The sequence below is a fragment of the Phacochoerus africanus genome, chromosome 2, assembly GCF_016906955.1.
Source record: "Phacochoerus africanus isolate WHEZ1 chromosome 2, ROS_Pafr_v1, whole genome shotgun sequence".
NCBI classification, from domain to species: domain Eukaryota; kingdom Metazoa; phylum Chordata; class Mammalia; order Artiodactyla; family Suidae; genus Phacochoerus; species Phacochoerus africanus.
Genome location: NC_062545.1, coordinates 195,581,807 through 195,607,873, shown reverse-complemented (window position 1 = coordinate 195,607,873; position 26,067 = coordinate 195,581,807). Strand labels below are relative to the sequence as shown.

Below are 26,067 nucleotides of genomic sequence, written 5' to 3'. Positions count from 1 at the left end.
TAAGAGACACACCAGAGGGGCTGGGCCAGCACCAGCCCCCCATCTCCTGCCAAGAGGACATCTCCCTCTGAGTCTAGGTCTCGTGTTGATCTTCCCTCCACTTCTCCCATCCCTCCCCACCGCTAAGAAACTCAAGGAGGGAATCTGAAAGATCCTTTGGGTATCCTTCCTCCTTCTTACTCAAATCTCCAAGCTATTGGTGTTTCTCAGAGAGAAGGTTGACCTTAGCCTTCTGGAGCAAACAGAACCATGGGATATGAATGACACAAGGGTTCAAAGGAGTTTTGGAGCCTCCTAAAATCCAGAGGACTATTGAGGATGCTAATAGTCAGCAAAATTTCTCCCTCAAAACTGCCTTAGTGCAAAGGACCCTCTTATTGTGCAAAGGACCCAACCGGAAACATTCAAAGTCCCTTAGCACAAATGCTCTTGATAAAATTCTCCTTCAGGTCAAGAATTCTAAAACTAAAACATGGCATCACTGTTTCCTACATTCCTACCACTCAATATAGTTTTATTTTTTGATAAAGAAAAGAAGGAAGGAGGGGCAGTGCCTTTTGTACTCATTTGGCTCAGTGAGATGGGGCACTATTAAAATTTTCTTTCATAATTCTCTGATGACTCCCAAGGCCCTTCATGACCATAGAATGAATAGGGTGAGGAGTGAGGGCCAACCTTTAAAATGTTTCCAATTTTCCTTCCCAGGATCAAGATATTTGAGGATGTCCGGAGGCTCATCCAGCCAAATGATGTTATAAATAAAGTTGTCTTCAGCTTAGATGAGTCTTGGTAGGTGGTCTTGAACGTTGGTGTGATGGGGGTGGGGAGGAGTATGGAATATACTTTTAATGGCATGAGAATAAGAATGTTTTATGTGAATAATCCATTCCTTCTCCTAAGAACAACAGTGGAAAATACAGGTTAAAGATCTGTAATAGAAAACTTTTCTCTAAGAAATGTCAAAGTTTGCCCAAGAATAACAGTCCCTCACGTTCACACATTTGCTGTTTCATTACAGGCCTTTGCATGACATTGCTTCTGACTGCTTACAATTCTTCTCCAAGTTTGAGTCAGGAAATCTTCGCAAAGCAATCCAAGTGCGTGAGTAAGTAAAGAAAGCTGTGGAGGTAGCTCCTGGCAGCTCAAGGGATCTCTGTATGACTGTCTTTCCCCTGCTCTGTTCTCAGGGGCCTCACATTGATGCTTTGAAATCTGCCATGGTGGGAGTGTTTACTCCATGAAATCTGGCAAACACAGCTAATGAAGGTTTTTCTCGAGGGTCAGTTGTTAAACATTTCCTGGCACAGCACCTAGGGGCTTGCTAGCTGATGTCAGCAAATGGAGGATGGGGTGAACTATTATCAATACTCATTATGTTCTGAATAATGGGTATGTATTTGGGTGTGAGAGCACTCTGGGAAGTTGACACTTCTGTGAGGCCAAGGCTGGTTTTGTTGTCATGGAAGAGTATAGGGATTCCCCAATCCTGAACTCCTCCATGTCTGTCACTCCCCTAGCTATATATTAGATTGGAAAAACCATGGTCGGTCTTGCCATGAGGAGGTGAGAGGTGCCCATCTTCACTCAAGGGGATGATCTCACTGCCACAACCTGCCAATGAGCACTTGTTAATACAGAAGGACTTCACAGGCAAAGGAAGTTTCCGGCTGCAACAAACTACAAGGAAGGACATAATCCAAACAAAAATGAATGCTAACTCTTTCCAGTGGCAGAAGAGATTGCTGTTCTTGCTATGGTATCTTTCCTTCTATAGCAGTATGGATGATATTTGCCACAGACCGTAATCCACTATCTGTGGGTGAATTTCTGAAAACCACAGTCCAGAACAGTTCATGGTGTGGTAGGCACAGACTGTGGAAACAAGACTTCCAGGGCAACTTCACCCCACTCTAACAAGGATGACTGAGTCAAGTTACCTAATTAAGTCTGTCCCTGATTTCCTCACCCACAAAATACGGATGGTAATAGCAGCCTGATCATTTTTTGAGTGTTAGATAACACACTTCAAGCTCTTAGGACACTACCTGACACATGATGAGCACTCAGCCAACATTCACTCTTATTCAGGGATGTCTATTCCCCATGGATAGAGCTCAGGACTCAGTCAGTACAAAACTGGGTCAGCCCTGTTTTGTATTCCCCCAAGGGGTCATTTTTGATGTTCTCCCTTTTGGGGGGAAGAGGTGAGTCATCATGTTTTTGTGTGTATACATGAAATATTTCAAAGAAGCCCAGCTTATAAAACAAATGAAAGTTGAACTCTTTGGGCTGAAGAAGGGAAAGGCAGTCATGTTAAGATTCCTTCTCAGCCTTCTTCTCTCTCTTGTTTGCTAGCTCAGCTTCCATTTATTCCTGTGCCTCCTGCTTTGATTATTCCTTCTCTCCATTTATTATGTTCCTAGGACCCAGGGGAGAAGATCTGGGAGTCTCCTGGTAGCACAATAAGCAGCCCTGGCTGTGCTCAAGCTCCTGGCCTTATTCAGGTCTCTTGCTTCTTATCTGTGTTTGGCCAGAGTGTAGTCTCCTAAACCAATCATTTATGGTCTGGGTAACAGAGTCAAATGACAGAAAGTAAACTTCCTTACAGGCCAGGGATTTTTATGATCTTGTTTTTGGGGAAAGCATTGTGGGCATTGCAGACAACTTGAGGGTCATAGACTTTCTAGAATTGTTCTCACAAGGACCACTCAGGGGGTTATGCTTCATTCATTGCATGGTGAGCTCAGTGGTTTGAGGGTAGTGCTTACAGCGATCATGTGAAGTTTGGGACTCCATCAATTAGTTCCACCCTTCTGCAGATCTCACTAAACACTGCCATCTATCAGGCGGCCGAGTAGGGGAGTCCAAATGAAGCAGGGCAAAAGCATTTCCCTTTCTAGAAGAGCAACTAAGAGCATACCAAGGAGATGGGATCAGAATATTTTTGAAAATGGAATATTCTGATGATAGTGTTTCAGTTAAAACTGCATTGCTGATTCTGCTGTTAAAGCTCCAAAAAGTAATATTGGTTACACAGTATTAGGGAGGGGACACACAAGGACTTCCTGGGGTGTTGAAACTGTCCTATATATTGATCTAGGGAATTGTCAAACAGGTGTATCCAGATGGATTTGTTTAAACTCATTGAGTTGTACATTTAAGATTTGTGTGCTTTACTTGCACGTAAGCTTAATCAGTTAAACAGGGGAAAAACAAACAGATAAATCCTTCATTGCTAGTCTAATTCATGTTTGTTGCCTTGCTGGGATTTACATATACTATACTACTTAATCTTTACAAACAGCACTGCAAATTTAGACACTATTGCTATTTTTCATAGATGAGACTGAGGCTCAAAAGTGATGTTTAGCACCAAATAGTAATGGTGTATCCAACCAGACATGATCACATTTTCTCTGGCCTATAACACGCTTGCATTTTTCTAGCTGGATAGATAATTTCATTGCATTTTAATACAAAGATATGCTATAATTGTGTAATGGTGTCCTTCTAATCCCAGGACACTGCTTCTCCCTCTTTGGATTTCCAGAGCTGAACTAATATCGTGATATTAGAGTGGTAGCCTACCAGCTACCTGAGATCTGCCATCCAGAACCCAAGACATGCAGATTTCTCAGCAGTGAAAGTTTTCTGAAAGGCTTTTAACACTCCAATCTTGCTTCTGACTTTGCAGGTTTGAGTACGACTTACTGGTCAATGCTGATGTGAATAGCGCCCAGCACCAGCAGTGGTTTTACTTCAGGGTGACAGGTATGAGGACTGCCATTCCTTACCGCTTCAACATCATCAACTGTGAGAAGCCCAACAGCCAGTTCAATTACGGTATGAGCTCCTGGGGAGTAGGGACTTTCTGGATGACATCAGGAATGTTGTTACTTCCTGAGTGTTTGAATTGTCCTCACAAGCCCTGCCTGGGATCCCAAAAGTTTTGAAGTTGGGCTGACGTGTTTTAGTTGCCAGATATGCAAGGACAGCTACCAATCTATGGCAAATTGCCACTGGGGAGGGGACACTGAAAACCATCCCTCTGCCATGGAGTGTTAATACCTCACATAACCTTCCACCACTTCCTGCCTCCCTTGCCCCACCATGAACTTTTTCAAGTCAGTGAACCCTCTCCTTAATTCCTTCTCTCCACCTCCCAAATCCCACAGTAGCAAATGTATTGATCTCTTTGTTACAGGATAGTAAACAGCCCCATTCAACTGGACAACACTGATTTATATACTCAGAAAACTCTGGAGAAAGTTTAAATTTTCCCAAACACCTGTGGTAATTTTACAGGAGACAATCAAGGGACAAAGACTAAGAGCCCATATTTATTTTGAATGTTTCTAGGAGTGGGAAATTCTGTGTGTTATTGCTGGCTCATAGACTAATTTATTGAGTGGGCTTTGAATAAGGAAAAAATATTCCCACATCTCCATGTCTAACCATAGGAAATCGCCTCTATTTTGTATGATTAATTAAATAGACTCTTGCTGGCCTATAAAGAGAAAAGGTGAGCCCTTGACTCTTGCTTGGCATGACTGCTAAAAAATTGTCACATATTTTGTGGCTTAAAAGAAGACAAGTGTATTCTCTTACAGTCCTGGAGTCCGCAACTCCAAAATCTGTTTCACTAGGCTTAAGTCAAGGTGTTGGAAAGGCCACACTTCCTCTGAATGTTCTAGGGGATTTTCTGTTTCTTGTCCTTTTCCAACTTGTAGAGCCATGCTCTGTGGATTCCCTGGCTCACAGCCCCTTCTTCCATCTTCAAAGGGAGCCGTGTAGCATCTTCAAATCTCGCTGCTTCAGCCACAGTCTCCTCTGTAGTCAAATCTCCCTCTGCCTCTGTGTTAAAAGGATATGTGTGATTGAATTTAGGGCCCTTGAGATGGTAACCTCCCCATCTCAAGACACTTAATGCAATTGTATCTCCAAAATCTCTTTTGTCATATAAGGTTGACATTCACATTTTGCAGGCGTTAAGACCTGGATATCTTTGAGGGCTGTTATTCAGCCTACCATAGCTCTCTTTTACTCTTTTCCCTCATGGATTAATCCTGTTCTTATTTTGTGTAGGGATGCAGCCCACACTGTATTCTGTGAAGGAGGCTCTTCTAGGCAGACCTGGCTGGGTACGGACAGGCTATGAAATCTGTTATTACAAGTAAGTTAGAATGTTTTTAGCTTCCTTTGCTCGTTCATTCTCCCTCAATTTCCTGCCTTTCCATGTTAACCTTATAAACCTGAGCATCTGTGTTTGTCTGCTTTATTCGTTGCTTTCCCAATGGCAAATGACCTGTCCTAAGCATGTCAAATGGTACCCAGAGTAGAATATAAAAACTATCTTTTGATTTTTTGAAAATTCATCTAGACTTATTTGAACATATTAGAACCTTTAGACTTTGTTGTTGGATATTAGAAGTTGCACAGCCTTGACCTGTGATTTGTGTATCAAGCGTCAGGCCTTTTCCTGTTTCTATTTGTCCCAGTGAACAACAACAACAAAAAATCTGAGATAGTCTAACCTATTCTTATCCATCCCATGCTTCAGTTTTCCAAAGTACATGAGCATGAAGATGTGACAAATATAACTACCTAACTGGTCCTCCATAGTGGTAACTTTTTGGAAAAAAATAAAAGAAAGTGATGTTTTCAGAATTCATCTTCAGCTCTTGGTGAGGAGACAGTTTCATCAATTTATCCTGTAAAGTTGTAATGAATTTAAGTTATCCATATCTTTTGATAAAAGAAATGCATTCCAGAACCATGAATTGCTTATTTGCACATTTTCTTTTGATAGAAAACAAAATACAAATTCATAAGTTTAACAAAAAAGGATAGAAATTGTGGAGAGGTAGAAAACATGTAATTAATTATGAGCTCATTGCTGGTTTCTTATAAAAACAGACAGGCTAGGACTTACTTTCTTAGATAAAGTAAATTGTATCTCTTTCTGAGATTAAGAAAGGCCTCTAAAACTATTATCAGGCATTCTTGAGTTTAGAATTGTTACAAACATCAAAAAGAAAGAGCGTATTATGCTTATGCCTCTTGGTTTTTGAAACTGTGAGGTCAGGAGCAGTGTCAGATACGAACGAAGGTCAAGAATTTTGTTGCTCTATCAGTCACAAGGGTAAACATCACCATACAGGGAAGGATAGTCTATAAAGCATGGAGCTGGTCTATCAACAGGTGGTAATAAAAGAGTTGGCAGTCTTTGGCCTTTGATGTATTAGGGCATGGAATTGGGTGGTATTTTCATTGTATTTTTTAGAACAATAGCAAAGCAATACAATTTTTTTGGTTTCCATTCACTTATATGGCAATTACTTTCTGGTCCACCTATCTACAGACTCTCAGGATTTTTTTTTTTTTTTTTTTTGTGGTCCAAAGTGATGTAGACTAAAATCACCTCAAGGCGATAGTGGCCACAAATGCAGGAGAAAATAATAAAAGCATAAATGTGGGCGTTGGTATGTCAAGACTAACTTTTAGTGCCCTCAAGAAATAGTAGTCCTAAATAAATGTGAAAGACCCAGCTCTTAGAGGGCTTGGATCTGGAGCTCAGTAAGAGATTGGACCAACATACTATTCAGCATCCTCTCCCAGTGGGAAATAGCTCTCCCTGGAGGGGGATAAGAAACAGCTTAAGGAGACTAAGCATCTGCCAAGAGAAGGAAGAAATCATACATCCCAAGCATAGCCTTGGCCTAAAGAATGCCAGTGCTAACGTTAATAGCTTTTAGATTCATTAACAAGACAATTGTTATGTGATTAAAGAGCAACCAAGGGGTAACATGAAAACCATGAATGTGTAATGTAATTCATTTTTCATGTTCCAGCCGTGAATACAATAGAGATGAATGGATAAGTGTGCTACATTGTAATGTAGTTTGTTTTACAATGATTCACCACATGTGTTAACATATTTCCAATAACATGGTCTAACAACAGGATAGATATGTGTATCTCTATTCAACTGCAAATCTGAGTACCTTTCCCTGTCATGAAATGCCTAGATTACACAATGTATTTCTCCCTTTTACCTGTCGCAATCTTCCAGTTGATCTGCTTTAGGAGATTTTTTTTTTCTTTGTCCATGCCTTTATTCTCTCTAATGTATTAATTTGGGAGAATTTTACCTCCTTATTTCCCTGTCTCCAAGATGTCATCAGGAACTCAGAAGGTCTATTTCTGTTACATTCTCAGATTTAGTGCAATGTTCTAAAGGGGGCGCCAGGGTGTTATTGCACAGGCAACCATGATCCATGGTACCTCAGTATACATATGAGAGAGTGAAAGGAAAAGGGGAGCTCAGAAAGAATGGGCTGTTCATTTCCTGTAAAAAATGATGACAATGATCAATTAAGGAGGTGGACTGATTGCTTTGTGAGTCCAACGTTATCTCTTAGAAGGTGGTCTCCAAGTATTCTGATAAGATATACCTAGACATGCATTTTTTTTTGTTTGTTTTCCCACTGTACAGCAAGGGGTCAGGTTATCCTTACATGTATACATTACAATTACATTTTTCCCCCAGCCTTTCTTCTGTTGCAACATGAGTATCTAGACAAAGTTCTCAATGCTATTCAGCAGGATGTCCTTCTAAATCTATTCTAAGTTGTGTCTGATAAGCCCAAGCTCCCGATCCCTCCCACTCCCTCCCCCTCCCATCAGGCAGCCACAAGTCTCTTCTCCAAGTCCATGATTTTCTTTTCTGAGGAGATGTTCATTTGTGCTGGATATTAGATTCCAGTTATAAGTGATATCGTATGGTATTTGTCTTTGTCTTTCTGGCTCATTTCACTCAGTATGAGATTCTCTAGCTCCATCCATGTTGCTGCAAATGGCATGATGTCATTCGTTTTTATGGCTGAGTAGTATTCCATTGTGTATATATACCATTTCTTCCCAATCCAATCATCTGTCGATGGACATTTGGGTTGTTTCCATGTCTTGGCTATTGTGAATAGTGCTGCCATGAACATGCGGGTGCACGTGTCTCTTTTAAGTAGAGTTTTGTCTGGATAGATGCCCAAGAGTGGGATTGCGGGGTCATATGGAAGTTCTATGGATAGATTTCTAAGGTCTCTCCAAACTGTTCTCCATAGTGGCTGTACCAGTTGACATTCCCACCAACAGTGCAGGAGGGTTCCCTTTTCTCCACACCCCCTCCAGCACTTATTTGTGGATTTATGAATGATGGCCATTCTGACTGGTGTGAGGTGATATCTCATGGTATTTTTGATATGCATTTCTCTTATAATCAGCGATGTTGAGCATTTTTTCATGTGTTTGTTGGCCATCTGTATATCTTCTTTGGAGAAATGTCTATTCAGGTCTTTTGCCCATTTTTCCATTGATTGATTGGCTTTTTTGCTGTTGGGTTGTATAAGTTGCTTATATATTTTAGAGATTAAGCCCTTGTCCGTTGCATCATTTGAAACTATTTTCTCCCATTCTGAGAGTTGTCTTTTTGTTTTCTTTTGGGTTTCCTTTGCTGTGCAAAAGCTTTTCAGTTTGATTAGGTTCCATGGGTTTATTTTTGCTCTGATTTCTATTGCTTTGGGAGACTGACCTGAGAAAATATTCATGATGTTGATGTCAGAGAGTGTTTTGCCTATGTTTTCTTCTAGGAGTTTGATGGTGTCCTGTCGCATATTTAAGTCTTTCAGCCATTTGGAGTTTATTTTGGTGCATGGTGTGAGGGTGTGTTCTAGTTTCCTTGCTTTGCATGCAGCTGTCCAGGTTTCCCATCAATGCTTGCTGTATAGACTTTCTTTTTCCCATTTGATGTTCTTGCCTCCCTTGTCAAAGATTAATTGACCATAGGTGTCAGGGTTTCTTTCTGGATTCTCTATTCTGTTCCATTGGTCGGTCTGTCTGTTTTGATACCAGTACCACACTGTTTTGATGACTGTGGCTTTGTAGTATTTCTTGAAGTCTGGGAGAGTTATGCCTCCTGCTTGGTTTTTGTTCCTCAGGATTGCTTTGGCGATTCTGGGTCTTTTGTTGTTCCATATAAATGTTTGGATTGTTTGTTCTAGTTCTGTGAGAAATGTCCTGGGCAATTTGATAGGGATTGCATTGAATCTGTAGATTGCTTTGGGTAGTATGGCCATTTTTACAATATTGATTTTCCCAATCCAGGAACATGGAATAGCTTTCCATTTCTTTACATCTTCTTTGATTTCTTTGATGAAAGTTTTATAGTTCTCGGCATATAGGTCCTTTACCTCCTTGGTCAGGTGTATTCTGAGGTATTTGATTTTGTGAGGTGCAATTTTAAAAGGTATTATATTTTTGTATTCTTTTTCTAATATTTCATTGCTGGTATACAGAAATGCAACTGACTTCTGAATGTTAATCTTATATCCTGCTACTTTGCTGAATGTATGAATCAGTTCAAGTAGTTTTGGGGTTGAGTCCTTAGGGTTTTCTATGTATAGTATCATGTCACCTGCATACAGTGACAGTTTGATCTCTTCTCTTCCTATATGGATGCCTTTGATTTCTTTGGTTTGTCTAATTGCTGTGGCTAGGACTTCCAAAACGATGTTGAAGAGCAGTGGTGAGAGTGGGCATCCCTGTCTTGTTCCAGATTTGAGTGAGAAGGCTTTCAGTTTTTCCCCATTGAGGATTATATTTGCTGTGGGTTTATCATAAATGGCTTTGATTATATTCAGGAATGTTCCCTCTATACCCACTTTGGCGAGGGTCTTGATCATGAATGGATGTTGGACTTTGTCAAATGCTTTTTCTGCGTCTATTGAGATGATCATATGATTTTTGACTTTTTTTTTTTTGTTAATGTGGTGTATGATGCTGATTGATTTGCGTATGTTGAACCATCCTTGTGAACCTGGGATGAACCCTACCTGGTCATGGTGTATAATTTTTTTGATATGTTGTTGGATTCGGTTGGCTAAGATTTTGTTGAGAATTTTTGCCCATCCATGATATTGGGCGATAGTGTTCTTTTTTGGTGGTATCTCTGTCTGGTTTTGGAATGAGGGTGGTGGTGGCATCATAGAATGTCTTTGGGAGTATTCCTTCTTCTTCAACCTTTTGAAAGAGTTTAAGGAGGATGGGCACCAATTCCTCTTTATATGTTTGATAGAATTCGCCTGTGAATCCATCTGGTCCTGGACTTTTATTTGTAGGGAGTGATTTTATGACCTCTTCCATTTCATTTCTAGTGATCGGTCTGTTCAGTTGGTCTGTTTCTACTTGATTCAGTTTTGGCAGGCTGTAAGATTCTAGAAAATTGTCCATTTCTTCCAGATTTTCAAACTTGTTGCCATATAGTTGTGACATGCATTTTTATTTTAGATTTTTAATTAAAAAATCAATTATATACACCTTACTATGCTATTATATACGTTAGAAAACATACAAGAAGTTAAGAGTTTTAAATGATGGGGAAGGGATCCCCATAGTGTTGCAGTGGAAATGAATCCTACTAGGAAACATGAGGTTGCAGGTTTGATCCCTGGCCTTGCTCAGTGTGTTAAGAATCTGGCATCGCCATGAGCTGTGGTTAGGTCGAAGACGTGGCTTGGAGCTAATGTTGCTGTGGCTGTGGTGTAGGCTGGAAACTGTAGCTCCAATTTGGTCCCTAGGCTGGGAACCTCCATATGCCGTGGGTGTGCCCCTAAATAGAAAAAGACAACGATGGGGAAAAGATTAAAAAATAATTTTAAATTTAAATCTTTACATTTTTAATATAAAATGGTTAAATTTGTATACTATTGAAAACTACTAAACCCTTAAGGTTTACTATAAAATATATAGTTGTAAATTATCTTTTGGATAATTTTGAAAATTTTTCATTACTTTCCCAGATCTGGTCAGATTTCTTTCATGCAAATAAGAATTCTTGAGAAAGAACCAGTATTAAAAGTAGCAATAGGAGTTTCCTGTCGTGGGGCAGTGGTTAACGAATCCAACTAGGAACGATGTTTCGGGTTCGACCCCTGGCCTTGCTCAATTGGTTAAGGATCCGGCGTTGCCGTGAGCTGTGGTGTGGGTCACAGATGCAGCTTGGATCCCACCTTGCTGTGGCTGTGGTATAGGCCGGTGGTTATAGCTCTGATCAACCTCAACCCCTAGCTTGGAAACCTCCATATGCCATGGGAGTGGCCTTAGAAAAGGCAAAAAGACAAAACAAAAACAAAAACAAAAAAAACAAAAAAAAACCCCAAACAAAATACGTAGAAATAGGCCATGTCTGTTCCTTCATTTTCTTGGTCATTAGGGCTTACAATATTATTATCAATCTCTGAATTCTAAACAGAATTTAGAAAAAAAGTTAATTGTATTGCAGGGTTTAGTTTAATTTAGATAATATAATTTGTAAATCCACTTGAGAAGGCTTTTGCAAACTCTAGCCTGAAGCTAAAATAAAAAAAAAAAAAAAGGATGAGAGGGATGGTGAGCTGTTCCCACCCCTCCCTCAGGGAGCCTCTGCTACAGAAGTGGATACACATGGGAAAACCAGAGATGTAATGTATTTTTTCATATTCCAGCCCTAGGAAATAACAGAGAAGAATAGAGAAAGTTTCTGTACTGTAATCCAGCTTGTTTCATAATTATTCATCATAGTAGGTTGACTTGGACAGTGTAAGGGCTGTGGTGTCAATCCCCATGTTAAACCTTAGACTGACTGCCTTCCTTCCTGCTTATTACCCAGATCTTAATACATTTAAAGAGAAATTCCAATGTTGTCTTCCTATGGTCAGTCGGATCCTCTTGCCCCTCCCCTGGAGGACCTCCCCCCCTTGGGTCCCATCCTCTGGCCCACCCAACTTGCAGCTCACTGAGCCAGAAAATCAAAAGGGAACCTCAGATGGTTTGAGTATCTGCTTTATTTACTTCCCTATGTTCTGCCTCTCCCTCTAAGGTACACAGCCTCACACTTTTTTGATTTCTCTCCCTGCTCTGGTCTACAGTAATTCCAGTGCTGAAGGGCAGAGGGAGGGAAGCTGAGTGTTCAGAGTGGCCATGTAATACAAAGAGGCTGATCTCTTCTGACATTTATCTTTGCTTGTGAGAGGAGATGGAACAGCTCACTCATGAAGATGAATGTCATACAAGAGCTCGGCCATCGTCCATCTTTTCCAGAGATCTCAGGAGAGAGATTTGCTGTTATAAAGAATATTGGAAATGCCACAGACACAAGGCAGCCCAGTGACTTGGCTGCCTTGCCTTATTAGATCCTGTTAACTGAAATGATGCCCCATGTTAAACAGAGCCATTGTCATTATAAGATTATCTAAGGCACACTCTATCTTGGCATTTGCTTCTTTCATGCATACACTGGAAAAAAAATAACTTCCTGGCATATTTTTAAGTACAAATGGAAATAGATTGAGTTCATAACTATGCACTTGTGTACTTTGCTCTTTGCTTCATTGATAGCTTTATGATTATAAAAGTGTAGTTCCTCCTGAGGGCAAATAGTTCAGGGCAGGGAAAAGCAGAGGGGAGACTTAACTATGGCATGGCTCATCTACCCATATCATCTTGGATCCAAGATGACCTCCCTAGGATCTGGCAGATTTGTGATCACCCTTGATTTTACCCAAGCTTCTTCTCCACCTAGAAGAGCAGATCGGGGAGAGAAAGTTCTTGCAATCAAACTTCTACCCCTTGTTAGTGATGTGATTCTGGGCAAATTATTCCAGCTTTGCTCAACTTTAGATTCCTCATCAATAAAAGGGGATAATAATGGTACCTACGTGATAGATCTGTGCTGAGGATAAATTAAATGAAATAAAGCACATGTAAAGTTTACAATAGTGTGTGGTGCATAGTGGATTTTCTGTGAATGTTAGCAATTATTAATAATTAGAAGAACCATCTTAGTGGTATCAGATATCAATGACATAAAGAATCATAGTGGTATGAAACATTTTCATTAGCTCTCATCTGGATTATTTTACATTCTTCCTGTTATTTTAGACTTTAATAGGCTATCTTGATTTATGAAGATCAAACTGTCAATTTCTTACTTGCTGAATTGGACCAAAAGACCTCCTGTCCTTTTATCCACTCCTATGAGACAGATGATATAATGAAAACATCTTTGTTTTGAAGAAAGCCCACACCTGGGGTTGAAACCTGTTTACTGTGCTTGTTGTGTGAGGTTGCTCAAGACACTTAGCATCTATGAGCCTCAGTTTCCCCATCTGTAGTGTGTGTATAATAAACTTTCCTTGAAAGGATATCATTAGGATTAGAGGTAAAATACGCTAAATATTCTAATGATTCCTTCTGGAGTCATAGGTCCACTTATTCTACAAACTTTAACTGAACAACTGCCAGGTTCAAGTACTGTGCCAAATATGAAGATATACAAGTGGGTAACTATAATCCCTGCCATAAAGCATGGGCAGTGAGGGAGAGACAGATTGTGATAAGAACTATGTAAAAGGGCAGATATCAGGGAAGACTTCCTGAAAGAGGAAACACTTGATTTGAGTTTGAAGGAACAAGAGGAGTTGGCTGAATGAGGCATAAGGAAAACATTTTCCATTCAAAGGAAGAACATGGGGGAGTTCCCTTAGTGGCTCAGTGGTTAACAAACCCGACCAGGATCCATGAGGTTGCGTGTTCAATCCCTGCCTTCGCTCAGTGGGTTAAGGATCCAGTGTTGCCATTAGCTGTCTTTTAGGTTGCAGATGCAGCTTGGATCCTGCATTGCTGTGGCTGTGGTGTAGGCCAGCGGCTGTAGCTCCTACTTGACCCCTAGCCAGGGAACTCCCATATGCCACATGTGTGGCCCTAACAATCAAAAAACAAACAAAAAACAAAAGAAGAGCATGGGAACCATTTGAAAGGATGAAAGTTACTGCCTTGCAAGTATCCCTAAATATTTTCATATCATAATTGGGAAACAAAAATAACTTGTTGATGGGATCTCACTTTATCACAGACAAATCTAATTGTCACACGCTAAGGGTTTCACTTTGGAGATGGATCCAACACTTGACTTTGAAGGTGATCTTGGGAAAGTTTAAAGATTTCTGAAGAGGAAACTTTTGCTAGAGGTGGAGTCATTCCTGAACCCTCCCTTTACAATGCTGCCAGGAGACTCCAGTGGGGAAGCTTGGTGTTTGCTTTAGTTTCAGCTGAGGCATAGAACCCCGATGAGGGTTGCAGCTGAAACTCCTTTAGCTGAAACTCATTCTAAATGAAGTGCTATTCATTTTTCTGAAATTTCAGCCATCAGCGACCATTCTAGAGAGGGCTGGCTTATCAGTGAGGAGCTGTTACTCTTGCCCACCAAGCCATAGCAGGGCTGTTGCGTATGTGTGTGTGTGTTGGGGGATTGGTGAGAAGGTATATTTTATAGCCCAAACTACCATTCCAAACTTCTCTTAAATCACTAGAACCTGGGCCCACAGAAGCTCAAAAGCTAAACATTATTCTCTTATTTCTCTTTACATTTCACTATAGCTGTTTCCCTGCCTGGAATCCAGTTTCAGTTTGAATGGTGGAAAGAGCCTTGAGATGGGAACTTTATATTCTTATTTTAACTCTTTCTTGTTCTATTCAGTGGCAGGTGGGACAGGTTTGAGTTTGCTTAAGGGTGAATGTGTCTGTGATATGATTTCATTGTACTAAATAACACAGTGGGAAACCTAAAAAAGAAGCCAGGCCCTGTCATATGAGAGCACCCCCACTAGCCTGAGGGGCATCTTATGAATCTTTTTTTGTTGTTGTCTTTTTAGGGAAGCACCCATGACATATGGAAATTCTCAGGCTAGGGCTGGCCTACGCCACAGCCACAGCAACATGGGATCTGAGCTGCGTCTGCTACCTACACCATAGCTCATGGCAACACTGGATCCTTAACCCACTGAGTGAGGCCAGGGATTGAACCCTCATCCTCATGGTTACTACCTGGGTTTGTCACTGCTGAGGCACGATGGGAACTCCAGCATTTTATGAATCCTGAAGAAAGACACAGGCTCTTCCCCACTGCATATAGGGAAGGAACTTGGGGATGGTGAGGCACTGGATATGTGTTTCCACCTGCCTTTACCTTCACGAATTTATATATCTGGTGTGTGTGTGTGTGTGTGTGTGTGTGTTTGCACACTTGTATAGGTACGCTTACAGGTGAGGCTCTCTTCCAGAATTTGATTGGTTGTCAAAATGTTAACCATGTCGGCTGGCTCATTTCACTTCCAAGGGAGGTGTAATTGACTAGGTTCAGCTAGGATAAACGGAGTGTGTGTTTGCAGTGGAGCACACATGAATGAAGTCAGAGAGAATAAAAGGTAGAGCATATGGGGTCTGCATGCTTTCTGAGTTACCATCTGCTTCTTTACATACTTGCTAATAATCAGAGTTTTAGCTCTGGAGAAACTACAGAACTTCAGGGAAATCTGGAGAAGGAGACCCGATTAGTTATCAAGATCCAGATGCTACCATGGGTGAAGATGTCTTTTTGAAGTTTCTAGTCCTGTAGTCACAGAGGAAATGGTTCCTATTATTTGTATGCTGAAAACCTGGACAGGATAGTCTTACATCATTGGGGATTTCCTGCTTTTCCTAGAATGACCAAGGATCTAGGGTTCCATGTTGGCAGAAACTAAGGCAAGAGAAATGTACAGCCTGACAGGTCATAGTCCATGGGACAACCAATTTCTCTTACTCCTAGTCCTAATTTTATGAATATTGGAAAACCATAACACCACAAGAAACAAGACAGTAGATTTTCTCTTTCTTCCTTTCTTGCTTTTTTTTTTCCTTTGGTGGGAGGTGTCCTGAAGGTAGCAAAAAATGCAGAAAAGAATAGCTGGTATTTGTTATATTTGCAAGAGCACACAGAATAACTATCTGCTATTTCTTCCCTCTCCCCACCCTCTTCCTCAATAAAACCCAAAGCACAACGGACAAGTAAGCCCACATTGTAAATGTTCAAAGGTGGAATTACATCTTTTGGTGTCCGGGTGTATTTTGCATTATAATGCAGCCTTGATGATAACATTTCTCAGGAAACCTGCACAGCTGTCTCAGCATCCACAGGCAAGGAGGGAGTGTAACTAGCAGCATGTAGGGAAAATATTGCTCAGAATGTACTTCTGGGTGCAATTTACTTTGATACTGTTCTCTGAAGTATCAAAATTGGTTCTTCATCTGTGACAAAGGAAAATGTGCACTCTCAAGCTGTAAGAAACTGAACCACATTTGGGGTGACACTTGTATTCCTTTGGGAATCAGGTTTTGTATAGTGGAAAGTACAAAGGCTTTGCAGGGAGATCTGGGTTCGAGTCCTGTGTTGGCCACTTACTAGCCTTTAGACCTTTGACAAATAGATCTTTCTAAGCTTTTGTTCCTTCATCCTCACAATAGGTGGCTGAAATGCTGGTATCTAGTTGAAGATCTGTAGGGTAGAGATTGCTAATAACCCACTCGGCAGGTGCAGGGGAAAAGAGGATGCTGTGTGATCCCTGGAGAGGCAGGGGTTGGGGAAACCCACATGTGGGTGAAAAAGTGTATGTTTATAATAAAATCCCTGGAAAACATAATTATTCACATTTTCCAGCTTCATTTTCAGACACAGCAAGGAAAGGCCCATGTAGCATAGAAACCACATTTCGGAAACAGATGCATTGGCCTAGATGTCACTGGTTGGGCTCGTGACCTGGCAGCGAACTCATTTCCATAGTTCTCAGTTTTCTAAACTTCGCTTACAAAGTGCTTGGGGGTGAAGAACATTTTGCCAGTGTGTAACATCAGAGGTCATGGTATCAAGAACCCTAAGTGACTGTGTGCTCAGCTTTCCCTCATTTCTGCTCTCTTCTCCTTTCTCTTGTAGAAATCATTATCTCCAGAGTGCAGCCATCACAGGGGGAGCATCTGGGAAGTACTATTACACCCTCACCTTTACCATCACCTTCCCGCATGATGAGGATGCCTGCTACCTGGCCTACCACTACCCCTACACCTACACCACCCTCATGGTAATACCCTCCTTAAAGCCTTGCCCTAGCAGGACCTCTTGGGGGTTTTCCTGGAAGCAATCAGGAGACCCTGCCACCCTTCAGTGGGGACCGTCAGACCTCCAAGGAAGCTGGGATTGATTGCCACTAATGTGATGGCTTTTTATTTGTCCCATTGCCTTCTTTGGCTGGAGCACAAAACTGCAGTCACGGCTAGTGACGTTCCGGAGGCTCCAGTGACAGGCAGTGTTCCTCAGCTACAGATTGAGTGTGGGTAGTGAGGGTCATTTCTTAAACAAGCCCTCAAATTAAACATGGAAAAATGAGGTAAGAGTAAGATTATTAGATCAAAATGGGGTAAAACTATGCAGGGAAGCTGAGATACAAATTTCAAGAACATGGATGTATGGAGAGTGAAGCAGAAGGTGAGAAAATGAAGGTTGGAAAAACAGGCTGAGTTCGCATTGTAACCACTTTCCCTTTTCTAGGGTTTCCCATGGCCAGGGGCTAGAGGCTTCTAGAAGGCTCTGGGGTAGACAGGAAGGGTAGAAGAATAAAACTGAATGAATTGCTGCAGATGAGGCCATGATCTTTTTCTGAGAGGAGTGTAGTATAAGCCAGCCAGGCTTGAAATCAGCATTCCTGCGTGCCATCAGACCCTGCACAGAGCTCCTTAGACCAATCTAAGCAAACTACTTAAAGTAGTTTCCTGTCATTTGAAAAAAGTTGGCAAACCATCCCTTTCTCCTAGCTATTTCATGGATATCCTGAGGATTAATGAGCTAAACTATCTCCTTTAAAGTACTTTCATCCTCTGTGTTAATGCAGAATGTTATTAGCATATTTCTAAAAATATATGTACATGTGAAAGTATAAATCACTTAGCCTGAAGGATGAGCATTTTCGTTTCAAGTCTGTGATAAGGAGTCGGAAAAGATGATAACCAAGAAAGTCTCTTCCCTTAAAAGGAAGGTTCAGAGATAAATACAGTTTTTTTCTCCATTGAGAAGGCGTACCTGAAACCACTTGGCTAACTGCTTCATAAAAGTACATCTGCCCTTCTCGCCATATGCTGGCTTGCCTAAAGAGAGATTTTTTTTTTTTACTGTTTCCCATATTGCAAAAGATACACAACTAGTATTATTTGTGTATTGCACTTAGCGATCTCAAGAATTTAATCCAAAAACTGTGCATCACAAGCTTTGCTGTAACAAGGCATGTTTGTTTTAAAACATGCTTGTTGCCTTTAGGGATTCAGAACAGGCAAGATTCATGATCCCCTTGAACAGCTGTTTTTATTGTTTTGCCTGTGAAACTTTGCACATGAAAAGTAATGGGGAAGAGGGTTCTTCTTTTCACTTTTACCTTCTGTTATAGTAATGATCTGTGGGTCCAGGACACTGTTCTTCTCGCTTGTTAGAATATCTTTGACCCCATTGAGATTCTCAGTGGTAGTTAGTATAAAACTTTAGAATTCAGAGGGGTTCAGGAAACTTTATTGATGCAAAAATTGAGGCCTAGAAATCTCACATTTAGGTAGAGGCCAAGCAGGGAACTGAGGACTGGCTTTTGCCATCTATTCCTTTTTTAATAGAAAGCCTGAAACTCCTTCAGCCAGCACTGGCTGCATCTGAATTCTTACTTTGAATTGCAGACTTTGAGTGAGCTTGTAGGTGCTTATCAAGGATCCATCATCAAAGCCTCTTGGAATAATAATGGGGTCATGTTTGGGAGACAGCTCAATTTTCAGCTGAACCACATCCATAGTGTTTAGCATTTTAGATGAATATTGTGGGTAGGTGACTTGAACTCAACCATCGGGGTTATACAATCACAAAACTTGGTGACTGCATGCACCTATAAAAGTGGGCTGCAGTTGTAGTGGTTATTGTATGTCACAGCTTGTGTCCCTGGGACCACTTGGTACTCTTGTCAGACCAAAGCACAAGGTCTAAAGTTCACAATCAACAAATAGTTTAGGAGCCATGGAGGTCATGTCGGGGATGATTTCATATTGAGGGGGGGACAGAAACTCAAAAAAAAGAGAAGACACTCCCATTACTTGGTCTCAGTGAGAGGAAGAGAGAGGTCTTCTTAATTGATGCCTGTTGGCTTGTTACCTAGCCTATTGACTGAATCTCTTCCCACTGGGGAAGTTTGAGAAGACTTAATGAGAAAGAAAGACAGGAAAAGGGATAGTTTTCTTTCCTTTTAAATGAGTAGAACAGAGTAAGAAAAACCAATTTGTTACTTGCAGTGAAAAACATATATTTTGATTTTAGGTTTTACATTTCCAATAATGCATGGTCTTTGTCCTCTCCAGGTTTAAGACAATAATTGACTTTGTGACTTCTCTTTAAAAACTCTTCCTCCCATCATGGCCAAAATGAGTACATTTTGTAATGCACACTAGTCATTTTTATTTTTGGACATGTCCTAAGGAGAAACAGTTTTCTTCCAATGGATTAGTGATAAATTAAATGTGAATGATACCCCAAGGGCAGAATTAACTAGATGTTACTTGGGGGTTATGCTGAGGGGTGGAAAATACATTTCTATGTGGAATTCACAATTTGTAAATCTCTTATAATATGAATTACATTTAATAATTACAGACATTTTTATAGCAGAGGACATGTATGCTGGATGCTTTTCAACATAAATTTTGCAACTTTAAAATTTTTGTTATTCTTTTATAATAAGAGAATTAGTATTTGGTTCTTCCAAATTGATATCTTCCAGATGCTTGCCAGGAACTCTGTTGGATAAATGTGCAAATTATAGTATTAATATAAAGCTAAAAGAAGAAAATTCAATATTATTGTAATTATGAAGTAAGAAAAGGAGTTCTATTTAATCATCCATCTCAAGTTATCAATAATTGCAATGATTGTTAAAGAGTTGTTAGCAATATTTGTTAAAGTATTTGGATTATGTAGTGGGTTGCCCCTAGGTAGCCAGTAGTATTGGTTGAAAATGTCACCCTGAGAGAGTTTCTGATGGACACTTTAGAGAATAAGAAAACGAGATCTCATTGAGAACTTGTAACTGTATGAGTTGGCAAGACACAAGAAAAGTGATCCTAAGTAGAATCTATGTGTTGGGAGTGGTTAAGGCCTTTAAAGGGTAGAGTAGGGCTTTTCACCAGTGACACGTACTACCACATTGCCTCTGGAGATGAAATGGAGTGTAGTGTAGGGAGAAGGTGGGGGGCGGGGAAGGAGAGAGAAAGAAAGAATTGAGACTTAGAATGCCATGTTCACAATCTCTTAGAAAGGACTCACATTTAAAACATGTCAAATGGGAGATATTGACTTATACGTGGTAGATCAAAGATGCAATGAACAAGTCATAAATCTGTGTTGTCAGGAAATCAATAGATAGACACCTATCTTTGTATGGGCCACAACAGAGGACAGGCACCAATAAGGGGCCCTGACACTGAGGAGTTGAACATGAAAGGTCATCTTCAAGGAAGGAGGTGTGCATGAATTGTGAAGTCATCCTCCAGAGGGACCCCTGAATTCCAGGGTTTTGAGCACAATGTTAAGAACAAGTTTTGGAGTCAGATGGGCCCAGATTTGGGCCTAAGCTCTGTGTTTTCTTGCAGTGCAAACATGGATGAGCTATTAAACTCTTCTCGGCCTCACTTTTCTCATTTGTGAAATTGGAAATAGAAGTGGTTTCTTTATGGGTTCTCAAGATTAAATGACTTAATGCGTGCAAAGTGTTAGCCAAGTGCCTCTATCTAGTAAACACTGTTAGATGGTGACCCTTAGAGCATTTATTCTTTTTTTTATGACAGTGTGTGATCACTTTCTCTGTTGGACTGATTGGAAGATACCCATTGCACAGTTTATAATACAATTAAAATTATGTAAGAAAATCCCAGTAAAGGACAAAAAAGAAAGAAATACAAAAGCTACCAATGATTTTCCTAGGGTGGCTGATTGTAATGATTTTTTTTTCTTTTTTACTCTCTTTTCCAAATCATCAGTAATATAATTTTGTTGATTTTTAACGGAAAAAGATATTCAAATCACCTTTTTCTTTCTAATTGGCAAATCTGTGAATACACACCTGGAAACTAATCCCTTCTCTCCATCTCACAGTGAATCTGTTTAACTTTGGAAGAGCATTATTGACAGGCCGGGGAAGTTTGAGAAAGCTCATTAGAACCTGCTTCCAGCGTCTTCTGTTGCTTTTTATTTAGCTTAAAGGTGTCATTTTTTCTTCTCTTGAGCCTTTAATTCCCTGATGAGTGTATTTAAGTGACAACTGAGAACTAGGCAGTACACAAATAAAATAGGCCATCTCCTTAGGGGTGGGCTTTCTTCTGAATTAGGGGGACAGTGAGTGTAACAGTTTAGGGGATAACAAGATGACAAACGATGTTTGAGTGCACAGTGCTTCTTACTTTCTCAGTAGCCATCAGCAGGGTAACCTGCTGAGGTCAAGAAATGACTTTTATGGAAGTTTTAAGGAAGTAGCTGATAAAACAGGGGGCAGAAAACTCCTGTAGAGAGGCCCTGAGAATGCTGAGGGCTAAGTTAGCAGCCTGATGATGTCTTTCATGGGTAGGGAGGATTTTCTGTTAAGAAGACAAACTCTCTGGGTATTTCTGTAATTGTCTTCAACTCATTCCCATTTTTATGAAGAAACCCACACCTGTGGCTTCTGCAAGACTGTTATTTCAGTTGGTGGTTGGCATATGTGTTCAGAAGCCCTGCTTGTCTTATCAGTGATCCCAACAATATCCAATTAGATGTGGCCTTGGTAGACTGGAGAGGGGAACATACACCTAAAAATCATTCTCAGGAGAACAAGGCAAAGCCATCATTTTTTGCAAAAGGTAATCCAATGGAAATTAGTGATTGGTTTACTTCTGGAAGTCTTCTGTGTGACTGGAGCCAGAATAGTGCGTGAAGAGCAGAAGTGTTACATATTTGGTAGCAAGTAGAATAGTTAGAGAGACAAAGATTTCATTGAGGGGCATGGGGAGAAGGGTGTGTGAATAATGACAGATAATGAGCTTAAGCTAAAAGATATTGGGCATTTGTTGAGTTGTAATATTGGTAATCATGACAAAGGTCATATAAAAAATTGAGAGAACTCGCAGAAGAAAACTCTCAAACTCTGCTTACTTTCACATTTGCCCCTAGGGAGCTTCTTAAAGTGATGCTGTTTTGAAGGACAACATATGTGGGCACAGGATGTCCTTTGTTTGTGTGACTGTTTTCTCTTATAGAAGCTTGATGTCTTCTAATAGACAAACCTGTTTCCAAACCTGCTTGCCCTATCTGATTCATAAAATCTAGATTTTAATTTTTTCAAGATTCAGCAAGAAGAGCTATGAGCTGTTTGTAACTTGGTGACATGACAGAATGATGGCCCGTACTTTTTTGACGAAGGGTCTCCATTTCTCCCCCATCTCCCCGACACCTTAAGAATCCTTGTAGCTGTAATGAAATGTGAGCCCAATAGCTTTGATGGCAAAAACCAACTAACCAACCAAATCAAACCAAACAAAAAACACTCATAGAAATAATTCTGTGACAGTGATTCCCAAAGCATATGGCATTCCTTGGTCCTGAGATCTTTATAGGGAAAAAGGATTGAAGGGTCATATACATTCATGAAGCACTGTTTGCTAGTTTGTCTTCTGAGTTCACAATGCATATTGCCACGTTAAAGAATTTTAATGGTTCTGCAGTCATGGGAACATTTTCATTTTTGTTAATTCACCATGCCCCAGGTGCCTTGGCTATGAATCTCCTGCACCTCCACCTCCCTGTCCACACACCTGCAATAACATCCTGCAGGTGACATTTTGGAAATACTATAGGAAAGAGGATTGATGTCCTAGTTTGGGGGCTTGGAATCTTGATAGAAATTGTGAGGCAGAATCTACTCAGTCTGGATTATAATAGGTAATATAGGGAGCCCCTTTCACCCAGAAATTTATGAAAGTGACTAAAATAATTTGTTAATGATCTCAGAACATCATCTAAATCTTGACTATTTATGAAGATGATAGACTTCCCTTGACTAGTGTGATGGAGACATGGACAACATTGTGGTCAGTCATGTCCACACCATCTCCCCTGGAATGTGAGATAAACACTTCTTCTATCAGGGCTCTAATTATACTGATTTAATATTGATTTTCTTTTTAATACATGAATTTCTGTTGTGAGCTTCTTCAGAGGATGTTTTTCTGTTCCTTAATCACTTTATTTTTGCTGTTTTTAAAACCATTTTACTTAAGTTTAATCTCATTTAATTGTTGTCAGAAAATGTGACTTGTATGATTTCTGCTTTTTTAAAAAAGAATTAGTGACTTTTTTTCTAGTCCTGCATTTGATTAATTTTTGTTACAGTTCCATGGATATTTGAGAGAAAAATAAAGGATGTTCTTTGTATAGACAATTTGACATATGTCTATAAAAAACAATATTGTTCAAAAAACTTCTATATAATTTTTGTATAATTGATTTATTCAAGACTGAGGTACTGTTTTAAAGTCTTCTATTCCCAGTACCATTTTTCCCCCTTCTGCTGTTTTTGTGTTTTATATTTCAGTTCTGCATTATTTGATTCTCAAGATTTATGAGTTTTATATGTTCATTGTGATTTGTGCCCTTTATCAAAATAAGATTTTTAAATCCCATTTAATGCACTTTGTCTTGAGTATGACTTTGTCATATATTACTATTGCCATGCCTGCTTTAATTTATGTTTGCTTATCCATTTAGTTTCAATATTTCTCTTTTAAAATATTTTAGTAGAGGCTAACTGAAAAAGAAGATAATTTAAGAGTGTTTTTCATACACATCATGGGTTTTTTTTTTCCCTTCTCTTTAAAAGTACCTTTTATATACAGTAGGGAATGGGGCTTTAAGAAATAATCTAAAAGTTTTTGTCATTTAATAAGGCTGTTTAACCTATTTATATTTATAACAATTTTGGTATAACTTCTATCATTTTGGTTTTTTTTGTGGTATTTTCCATGCTTCATTGCTTTTCTTTCTTTCTTTCATTCGTTGGTTCTTTCTGTCTGTCTTTTTGGAATTACCCCTTCTCCCCTCACTATCCCCTCTGCACTCTCTTTTTTTCTTTCTTTTTTATGCAACATGGAGTGACCATATTTTCTTTGATTTTTTTCCCCTATAGTATTTATAATTCTACTAGTGTTTCCCTTTTAGTTCTTAAAAAAACTTTAACCTACATTTCTCCATTGGTAATAACAGCTAAAATTGAATGTTTCCTATATGACAGGCACTTCTTATATGCAATATATGGCTAAATTATAGCAACCTGAAAGACATAGGTAATGCTATTTTATATACATTTTAAAAATGAGAAAACTCAATTGCAAAGATGTTAAACCCAGAATTTAAATAGCTTTTCTAGAATCCACAGCCGAAATTTGAACCCAGATAGTTTGACTCAAGAGTCTGTCCTCTTAATCATCTTGCTGTATTGTCTTTCCATTCAAAAAAATTAAATAATAGCTGTGCTCCCCATAGAGCAGACGCCCAGCACTGCTTGCCCCCTGGAAGAGCTCTGTGGCCCAGAAGCTCTAGGGAAAGCCCTGCCCAGCCACGGGAAGTCTGCCTCCATCGCGGTGTGGTCCTGCCAGTCTTGCCCACCCTGGGGAAGTGCTCTTTGCCTCCCAGTGACCCAGATAGCCCCGCCTGCCCTTGGGAGGTGCTGCACTCCTGCAGAACAGCCAGCCACCACTGCCCGCCCCCTGGAAGAGCTCTGCATCCCAGAAGTGCCAGGGCATGCCTTGCCCAGCCACGGGAAGTCAGTTCAGGAGTGCCAGGGCAAACCCTGCCCAGCTACAGGAAGTGCGCCACCATCATGGTAAAGTCCTGCCAGTCTTGCCTGCACTCAGGAAGTCGTCCTTTGCTTCAGAGTGACCCTGCTAGCCCTGCCCACCCCCAGGAAATGCCCTGATGCCTCACTGCCAACACTACCAGCCCTTGGGAAACACTCCACAGCAAACCCTGCCTGGCCACAAGGAGTGCACCTCCACCAAGAAAAAGAAAATAACAAGCAAGATGAAGAAGCTCAGAAACCATTTCCAGTTAAACCAACAGGAGAACTCACCTAAAGCAGTCAACAATGAAACAGACCTATGCAGTCTGACAGACTTGGAGTTCAAGAGGGAGATGGAGATAGTGAAAATACTGAAGGAATTAAGAGAGGATATGAACACTAATGCAGACTCCCTCAGAAAGGAGCTAGAAAATATAAGGAGGAGCCAAGAAAAACTAGAAAATTCATTTGCAGAGATACAGACTGAGCTAAGGGCAGTAAAAACCATAATGAATAATGCAGAAGAACGAATTAGTGATGTGGAAGATAGAACAATGGCAATCACCCAAACAAGACAGCAGACAGAAAACCAAATGAAGAGAACATGAAAGCAGTGTAATAGACCTATGGGATAATATAAAGCCGGCCAATCTATGCATAATAGGAATTCCAGAAGGAGCAGAAAAAGATAAGGGGATTGAAAATATATTTGAAGAAATTATTACTGGAAACTTCCCAAATCTAAAGGATACTGATTTCAAGATACAGGAAGCACAGAAGGCCCCAAATAGTTGAACCCAAATAGACCCACACCAAGACACGTTATAATAAAAATGGCAAAAGTCAACGATAAAGAGAGGATCCTTAAGGCAGCAAGAGAAAAGCAAAATGTTACTTAAAAGGGAACCCCCTTAAGGCTATCATCTGATTTCTCTACAGAAACTCTACAGGCCAGGAGGGAACGGCAAGAGACATTTAAAGCACTGGAAGGAAAAAATATGCAACCTAGAGTACTCTATCCAGCAAGAATATTATTTAAAATAGAAGGGGAAATAAAAATTTTTCCAACAAACAAAAGCTAACAGAATACAGCAATACAAAAGCCATTCTAAAAGAAATATTGAAAGGGCTTCTCTAAATCAATAAAAAAAAAAGAAGAAGAAGAAGAACTTGGATGGAGGAAACCACAGTCAGAGAGCAGTCACTCAAATAAGCCAGCATACAGATCTAATCATGAAGATGTTTAAAACAAAATAAAATTAAAAAGGAAAAGAGACAT

At 40.1% G+C, this 26,067-nt stretch overlaps 1 protein-coding gene across 1 annotated transcript in view; it reads left to right on the top strand.

Annotated features, from left to right (window-relative positions):
• Positions 1 to 26,067, top strand: part of AGBL1 (AGBL carboxypeptidase 1) — a 794,103-nt gene that overhangs the window by 197,054 nt on the left and 570,982 nt on the right. Inside the window, exons 12-16 of the mRNA XM_047767507.1 lie at positions 706 to 789; positions 1,019 to 1,105; positions 3,695 to 3,843; positions 5,086 to 5,173; positions 16,841 to 16,985. Of these exons, the coding sequence (XP_047623463.1) occupies positions 706 to 789; positions 1,019 to 1,105; positions 3,695 to 3,843; positions 5,086 to 5,173; positions 16,841 to 16,985 (553 nt within the window). The remainder of the gene's footprint in view (positions 1 to 705; positions 790 to 1,018; positions 1,106 to 3,694; positions 3,844 to 5,085; positions 5,174 to 16,840; positions 16,986 to 26,067) is intronic.